The 8,642-nt window shown below is 41.7% G+C and overlaps 1 protein-coding gene across 2 annotated transcripts; it reads left to right on the top strand.

Annotated features, from left to right (window-relative positions):
* The first annotated feature begins 272 nt into the window (after window positions 1-272).
* On the top strand, window positions 273-5,275 carry LOC125517972 (uncharacterized). 2 transcript variants are annotated; one of them, XM_048682934.2, is made up of 5 exons: window positions 273-509; window positions 1,749-1,892; window positions 1,995-2,054; window positions 2,188-2,238; window positions 2,490-5,275. In XM_048682934.2, exons 2-5 carry the CDS (start codon window positions 1,764-1,766, stop codon window positions 2,583-2,585), a joined length of 336 nt encoding a protein of 111 aa, XP_048538891.1. In that variant the 5' UTR covers window positions 273-509; window positions 1,749-1,763; the 3' UTR covers window positions 2,586-5,275. The 2 variants fall into 2 exon arrangements, with proteins under 2 accessions (XP_048538891.1, XP_048538892.1); XM_048682935.2 differs by having other exon boundaries at window positions 275-1,892; window positions 4,559-5,275.
* Window positions 5,276-8,642: the final 3,367 nt, after the last annotated feature.

The raw sequence follows: 8,642 nt of genomic DNA, 5'->3' as shown, positions 1-8,642 counted from the left end.
TTTCGCCCGGTTTTTTCATCCGGTTTTTTCGTGAAAAAAATTCGTCAAAACCTATCAACATGGGATCTAGTTTTAAAGATCTCAACGCGAGGAATCCAACGGTGAAAACGGTTCAAGATTTGGACGCATGGTTTAAGAGATAAAACGTTTTGAATAAACGGATCTACGAAAAAAGAGAAAACTCCCAGGTTGCGACAAGTGGCGCGCTGCATGTGCGCCACTTGTCGCGACCTGGGAAAGTGGAGTGCTCTTTGCAACGAGTACTGCCTCCTCCCAGCCCCTTTGTGACTTCAAACACGCAACCCCGAACAGAGTCGAGCGAGAGAGAGATAGCCATGGCGATTTGGAGCTCCGCCTCGCCGCTCGATCTAGTGTTTTGGTGGTGGCTTGTCCGTGCTCTCCGTCGTGTTGCCCCGCTTCCTCCGCCTCCCTTCTGTTCCCGCCGTCGGGATCTGCGGCATCTCTCGGCCCCGCACCGACCCGTCCCCATTTCCGCCGCTGGCGATTTTGTTCGTCGGATTCGCCCCCCCCCCCCCCCCCTCCCTTTTTGTTGTTCCAGTGATCTGTTAGGTTGGGAGTTGGTTTTGTCTGTCAGATATGATGATTGTATCCATCCCCCGCAGCTTTTTTCCGTGTAGATTTGTTTAGGTTGTGCCGTTTCTGGGATGCGTTTGATTGATCTGCTAAGCGCGGTAGCTGGGATGTGCGTCAGTTTGATATGCTTATCTGTAATTGATTGGTTGTTGGCATTCGAGTTGTTCATGTGAGGCTGGCTTGCTTAGTTGTAGTAGTCTGATGTATTCAGTCAATTCGAACGGATGTATTCTGTTCCCGGGCCTTTAATCCCTAGACCATTTCTCTTCACTGGTATCCTTTAGTGCGTATGTGGTTTACCCTGTAATTCCTTTTTTGAATTTACAGTGATTTACAGTGCAATCCCCATTGTTTTTTAGAGTGATTTTCAGTGTATTTTATACTGGATTTTCATTGTAACTTTCTAGTGGATAGGTTGAATATTTGTAGTGTAAATCCAAAGAAATTTGTAGTGTAATTTCAGTGTATTTTGTCAGTGGATCTGCACTGTATTTGCTAGTGGAATACCAATGTATATGTCCTAATTGCAGTGTATTTTTGTCAGTGGGGTTGCACTGTATTTGTTAGTGGAATTACAGTGTATTTGTCAGTGATGTACAGTGTAATTTGATAGCTGATTTATAGTGTAATTGCCATGGATTTGCACTGTATTCGCTAGTGGAATTACAGTGTAATTCACTTGAATTTTTATAGTGGAATTGCGTTGTGCATTTACAGTGTAATTGATAGCTGATTCTACAGTGTAAATTCAGTGTAATTTACACTGTTATTGGTAGCAGAGGAATTGTGACTGTTCTTGTGATGCATCGCTAGTTTGTAAGTTCTTGTGATGCATCTGATTCCAGTGTATTTTCTTAGAGGATTTAGACTGTAATTATATTCAGATTTACACTGTAATCTTCATCGGAATTCCAGTGTATTTTTCTTAGTCGGTGATTACAGTGTACTTACAATGTAATTCTCAGTTGGTTTCCACTGTAATTCGCAGGGGATTTCTACACTGTAATTCTCAGTGGGTTATGTAGTGAAATAAAAGAGATGTAGACTGTAAATGCTATCAATGAATTTCTTCTTTATATTTTTGTTATGTTTTATCCCTTCTGCCGTTTCATCTCAGACTTTTTGTCCTTCTCTTTGTGTTTGTACATATTTAGGTTATAGATTAAAGTATGGGGAAACTCATGAAGGCTTTTGGTAAGGGCACTTCTGCTGCTTGTGTTGAAGATTGTGAAGATTCAGATGGGGATCCTTTTGTCCCCAATGATTTTGTCGAGGATGATCCTTTTCAAGCTTCGGAGGTTATATTTCTAATTTGATTTTTTATTTCTTTTATTTCTTGCTTGGTAGCTTATTTGTTCCGGGTTTTTAGTTCATTCATTTGTTTCATCTGTTAACTGCAGGAAGGTCATATGGATGATCCTGATTTGGAGAAAGCTTTGTATGAGTTCTACGTGTCTCATGTAAGTGTGGTGCTGTAGTTAACGCTTTTGTACCAGTTTCTTCTGTTAATGCTTTTTTGTACCAGTTTCATTTTTGTATCAGTTAATGCATGTTTGTAGTTAATGGATAATTCCTCTTTTTATGTTTTGGCAGAAAGTGAATTGCTTAAAACGGAAGATTACAAATGCTGGAGCTCGCAATGTGGTATTTTATTTTTTGTTGTTTATATTTCCTTTTTTTGCATGCAACTTCTCTATGATAGATATGGATATAAGTTTTAGATAACTCCTTTTGTAATCTTCATCATATCTATTTTTTTGTGGAATGGCTATTGATGCACAAGAACCTAGTTCCATATAGTTCTAGTTGTTGTTGCTAGATGTCTTTCTTTTGTTTCTTTTTAATGTAATTTATCTTGATTTTTTCTTTTGTTTGTGTTTCTTGTTGTGTTGTAGAAGCGCAAGAGGTCTTCTGATTTTCCTGTAGCCATTACATTCACTAGATACTCTGGCAAGTTGTTCTCCACCGTTATTGGTGGGCTTGTCTCTTAGGCAAGTCCGTGTTCTTCAGAGCTACAGGGCAGATTGCCTTCTCAAATTTGTGAGGACAGAGGTGCCTCTTAGGTTTGTCAAATGGTAGTGTCCAAATTTGATCTTGCTTCAGAGATTCAGATTAGGAAGAAGTTTATTCCGATTCCCAAATATGTCAAACATGACATCTTAGATGTTCCTGTTGATGGTGAGCCCATTATGTCCGATGCTGAGGCTGGGCGTGAGTTTATCTTGTCCCATTTCAATGTGACCAGCATCCCATCGGTTTCTTTCTTCTACAATACACTCAAATCTGAAGAATTGCCTGATGAAGACATTTTCATCTGCTTCATGTGTATTTCCTTGTCCACTTTCTTGTGTCCAAATTCAAGCCTTTCTCCTAGTCCCAAATATCTCCATATTTTCAGAGATTGTAGTTCTGTGATGAACTATGATTTATCTAGATTGGTATATGAGAGTCTCCTTGGCAATATTAAGAAGTTTAAGGATTCTATGAAGGTTGCTTCTATGAGATCAATGACATTTGGCGGTTGTCACTACGCATTCGCTGTGAGTCTTGATTTTTACAGTGTAAATTTAGGTAGAATTACAGTGTAATTGTAGGTACATTTACACTGTAATTCCTACTATATTTACACTGTAATTGTAGGTCGATTTTACAGTGTAATTCTAGGTCGATTTCACAGTGTAATTCTAGGTAAAATTACAGTGTAATTCCTACTATATTTACACTATAATTGTAGGTCGATTTTACGGTGTAATTCTAGGTACATTTACACTATAGTTCCTACTATCTTTACACTGTAATTGTAGGTCTATTTTACAGTGTAATTCTAGGTACATTTACACTGTAATTCCTACTATATTTTACGCTGTAATTCTAGGTAGAATTGCAGTGTAATTCCTACTGGATCTACACTGTAATTCCTACCGGATTTTCAGTGTTGTTCTTAGTGTAGTAGATTTTACAGTGGATTCAAACTGGATTTACAGCGGTATTTATAGTGTAAATCTTAATGTAATTTTAGTTGATTTTATAGTGTAATTTTAGTGGTTTTTGTCATTTCCTTTTTAATTGTGTGTGGTTAGTTTTAGATTAGAGATGGGAAATTTTTGCCTTGTAATGTTGGGTTCTTTTTCTCCTTCCTCGCTGCTTTGCCTGTGTGGGTTGTAAAGGAGGCTAGGGGAGCTTGGCTTTGATGTAATTTTCACGGACCTTTTTTAGGTGAACTTGGTTCAATCCGTACTTCTGTAACATGGTTTGTACTTTGTCTTCCTTTTGGTTAAGCTATTCTTGTAGCAAAGAGATTGACAATTTTGGTGTATTTACACTGTAATCTTTATTGGATTACAGTGTAATTCTTAGTAGAGTTACACTATAATTCTTTGTGGGTTTTACACTGTAATCTTAGTGTTTTTAGCCTGATTGTGTTACTCATTTTTTCTGATAATTTCTATTTTCAGTGTTTATGTTAATGCTAATCAATATTCAGTGTAAACAAGTATCAGTTCATAGCAGTTTACACTTCCAAAGTTACTTATATTCGGTCATTCAACAGGAAGTGTCTAAACTAGTAGATCAAAGTTTCTTAACAGTGTTTTAGTTTTTTAGTTTCCAAAGTTTGTGGAAATAGTCACATATTCTCTCAACTGCAGTAATCCTCAACCTTGTATATTTTCAACTAGTTTTACCTAAATGGAATTGCTAGCCTAGTAGTGTGTTTTTGTCCCTTGTATTTTCCCCTAAATGGAATTGCTAGCCTAGTGATCTTTGAGTGTGTTTTTGTCCCCTGTAGTGTGTTCCTATTCTGCAAATCTAGAAACCAATGATCTGGGCATCTAGTTTTCAGTATATAGTGTTCTTGTGATCATAGACTAGTAGTACTTGCGACCATGTTCTAGTTGTTCCTAGGATTTGTGCTGGTTCTTTCTTAGTGTGCTTCTGTTCTTTTTCCATCTGTTCTTTCTTCCAGATTTCTTCAGGCAGGAGGGAGACGATAGGAGGTGATGAACGCATAGGAGGGGGCGAGAAGGGGTGTTTACCTATGTTTTTCCTGCTTCTCTAGCCATGTTGTTGAAGTTTGTGTACCAGATCTTGGAGGAATCACCCTCTCTGGTGGTGCTTCTTCATGTTCGTCCACGTATATGTGGTTGTTCCAGTGCATTTGTCAATGCAGTTAACTTTTTTGAGTGGATTTTACACTGTAAAACTGTTGAAATTACAGTGTATTTATTAGTGGTTTACAGTGTTTTTTATAAGTGGATTTGCACTGTAATTTCTATCTAGATTTACACTGTAATTCATATCTGGGTTTACAGTGTAATTCCGGCTGGTTTATAGTGTACTTCTTTGTCGATGTTGCAACTTCGATATGATTTACACTGTAAATCTTAGTTCAATTTTGGTGTACTTTTAGGTTATTTTACACTGTAATTCTCATTGGATTACAGTGCATTTTTAAGTGGACTTTCCTTTGTAATTCATTAGTGTATTTTGTTAGTGTAATTTTAGTACTTCCTCAGTGGAATTTTTACTGTTATTTAAGCAGTATTTACAGTGTAATTCCTTTTGTGTATTTCAAGCGAAATTTGCACTGTAAATCATTGGTGGATTTACAGTGTAATTTTAGTGGATTATACACTTTTTTGCAAGTTTCATTACTAGTGAAATTTCAGTGTTTTTAGTGGAATTACTGTGCTTTTTTAGCGGTTTCTACTCTGTCATTATCAGTGGTATTGTTAGTGTATTTTTAGCCCTTTGTATGTAGTTCATTCACAGCAACAACTGTAATTATTCAGCTGTGTGGTTAGATGTCATCAGATTGGTCCTTTTCCTCTTGTAGTTAGCTTAGCAACCCTTGTTGTGTGCGGGTTTGAAAAGCTTGGGGTGTCGACCCGTTTAAAGTTTGCAGTGTGGTCCTGTTTTAGAAGTGAGGGACAGAAAGAACAGGGGACATGGGGCACGGGGAACATGGGACTAGGGGAACAGGGGACATGGGGCACGGGGAACATGGGACCAAACCGCCCGACAGGGAAACCGCGGCCACACCACCAACTCCTAGTCTGCACGAGGGACCCAACACCTTTGGCCAGCTCCAGGACCGCCTGCAACGGTTGTCACCCACTCCAAGGGATGGCCTTGCGACTATCAGACCTGCCTCTACATGAAAAGACCTAGGCAGGCACCACCAGGAGAGCACCACCGCTCGCCATGCCGCACAGGGTGACCAGCCGCTCGATGCTCACAAGACTCCATCTTGATCGAGCCAATGCAGCGCCGTCACCAACCTGCCCGTGGGAACGCGCCGCCGCCTCCAGCAGGCGCCAGTGCCACCAGAGTGTGCCACAACTCCTCAGCCAGAACCTGCCAGGCCCGCCGTAGCAACCCACCTACCATGCGTCAGCCACCAACCCTCACCTCCGGCCAGCACAGATCTGGCCAGTCACGAACTCTGCCACGACGAGGATCACCAAGCCGCCATTGCCCTGCACGTTCCACCGCGACGCGCCACCACCAGCAAGCTATGCCGCCTCCAGGCCGCGCGCGCCCCGTGCCTTGACGTGCCGGCCACTGAGAACCACCACCAAGCCGAAGAGGAGGACCACCGCAACATCCGCTCCAGGAGAAGGCAAAATGGGTATCCTGTTGCCGCCAACACCACGCGGGCTTTGCCCGGCAGTGGCGGCGAGGGGGCTGGAAGAGGACCGGAGTCCGTTGGCTAGGGTTGGAGCTCCCGAGTCGTCCGCGGGAGGGGGGGGGGGACATGAGGCCAAGCCTTTTTCAACAACTGAAATCGGGTCTTTTTTTTCAAGCTTCTTTTGTATTCACTACTGAAATCGAGAAGTTTGCCTAGTGCACAACAATCTATCGAGTTTCTTCTATCAGGAACTTGGTAAAGCAACGTAAAGCCAAGTGCAAGGTTAAAAAATTCAGTAATGACGTGGAACTTGGCAAAGCGGTATCTTTCAGGAGTGCGGGAAAAAAACTTGGCAAAGAGATAGAACTTCGTAAAGGTTGCTCTTTGCCGAGTGCCGGGCAATATTTGGCAAAGACATGAAAAACGGGACCACCCAGCTTAGGGCTTCGTGACGGTGGGGGGCGGTTTGTCTAACAGTCGGCATATATTGCCTTTGTCGAGTGCACTCGGCAATGCTTCTCAGTGGTACTTTTTTACACTTTGTTCCCCAAAAGACTTACAATTCAAAGATGTAGCAATTCATATATACTCCCTCCACTCCATAATAGTAATGGTTTTAGTTCGAACTGAAATCATGATAATTATTATGAAACGGAGGGAGTACATATCAGGACATCACAAGTTTATTGTCTCACATATCATCATCATTCACATCACATGTCAAACATCATCAATTCACACACATACACTGCAAGTTCGTTGTCATAAAAATAAACAAGTTCACCATTTGTCACACAATGACACAAACTTATATGCCGACACGACCTCAGGGTTATAGTGGTGGCAGAGGAGGAGGAGGAGAGGAGGAGGAGGACGAGGAGGGGGGATGCGACCTCGACGAAGCCTCGAGACGGTCAAAAGAATCTATAGTTATTTTTGGTTGCATTATCAGCAAAGAATTTTATCGGATAATACTATAGGCGATGTATGGAAAAGAACTAATGGAGCGCACTTTCAGTGCACGGCGGCATTGGCGCACTTTATCTAGGCCGTGTCATGCATGCTTCGAGATGGATACAATGAGTGCCAGCGTGTAATATGAATGATATACCGGTTCCCAACTGTAGCGCTATATACACAAGGTACGGTCCGGTATCGCAATAAAGTGCAGCCATATTGCCGCTCCTATTTGTGCCATCGTATTGGGATCCGATGCCAAACTCGGCACAGGTCCAACTTTCTATGCGCTGAGCTTGTACTGCACAACATATGCCTGCGTCAATGGATGCATCCTCATGTCTGCTTGGCCCCGCTCATTTCAGGTGAAACAATGCATGAGATCTACACATATTTAATGAATTTTGGCCTCACATAGCACACGAATGACTCGTCCCTAATTTTGGCCCGGGCATTTTGTGTTTGTCTGCATGACCTACATGAATTTTGGCCTCGCATAAGTCTAGGCGCTGGTGTTTAGTGTCTTTAAATGAAGGACCTGCCCGAGCTGTCGTACATCTCTGTGTGCATGACCAGTGTTGCTGGCCATGACAACTAGCGGTCTATGCGAGAACTCTAACCTGGTGATTGATTAATCGAACTGTTAATTTGAAATTTGCTGAATGTAATGCTTTGTGTGGGATAAGTCCAGTGTTTCCACGGTTAAAAATTGTAAAACTGTGTTGTATAAACTATGCAGGGTTGCGTGTGCTGTTGTAAACGTGTTGGAAAGGTTAGGATCGATCTCATAGCTCTATATGTTAGTATCATGTAGGAGTATCTGTTAACAACTTAGTGTGAGATCAATCCTAACTAGCCGAGGGTAAGTCGAGAAGGGTCGTCTAGTCTGATCAAAACAGATGGTTACAGTGCTACGTACCAGGCGAGTGTCGGGGCAATTAGTACGTTTGATGGTTAGTAATGGAAATAATTAAGTTTCATAAACAAAAGTTGCTTGCGTAAACCCGCTTAGAACTGCTCCGTGATTAGCTAAAGTGCCTCAAGTAAATACCAACTAATGGTTGCATAAACATCTATGAAAAAACTTCTACATGGTCAACTTATATGTGCAGAAGAATTATTTTGCTCAATCAGACAAACAATCCAGCTGAGCGAGTTGGCAAACTTTTCCATGCCCTGACCCGTGCCCGAAGTTGGTACAAGATGCAACCTATTCTGAAATGTGGGCTACCATGATGCTTGCCGCCGGACATATGCTGCGCATGCAGGAGGAATCCAAGACCAACCCTGCTGGATTAGGCGGCCAATACAGTCTGATGAATAACAAACACATCACTCCTATACATTGTTCCATAAATGCTAGATGATGATCCACATGAAACCTTTACTTGGTCTTGGAGGTTCTTATTTCCTGCCTCATTCCTTCTCTTGGATTCCTCACTTTTGTCTCATTTCTTTCGCC

Source organism: Triticum urartu, chromosome 7A (assembly GCF_056163025.1).
Source record: "Triticum urartu cultivar PI428250 chromosome 7A, HENAU_Tu73, whole genome shotgun sequence".
Classification (NCBI taxonomy): domain Eukaryota; kingdom Viridiplantae; phylum Streptophyta; class Magnoliopsida; order Poales; family Poaceae; genus Triticum; species Triticum urartu.
Note: the sequence above shows the minus strand (reverse complement) of the source record. Positions and strands in the feature narration are given on the sequence as shown.

Coding starts and splice junctions, on each gene's coding strand:
- LOC125517972 (XM_048682934.2), top strand. CDS start 1,764: ATGGGGAAACTCATGAAGGCTTTTGGTAAGGGCACTTCTGCTGCTTGT. Junction 1,893..1,994: donor ATCCTTTTCAAGCTTCGGAG/GTTATATTTCTA, acceptor TGTTAACTGCAG/GAAGGTCATATGGATGATCC. Junction 2,055..2,187: donor ATGAGTTCTACGTGTCTCAT/GTAAGTGTGGTG, acceptor ATGTTTTGGCAG/AAAGTGAATTGCTTAAAACG.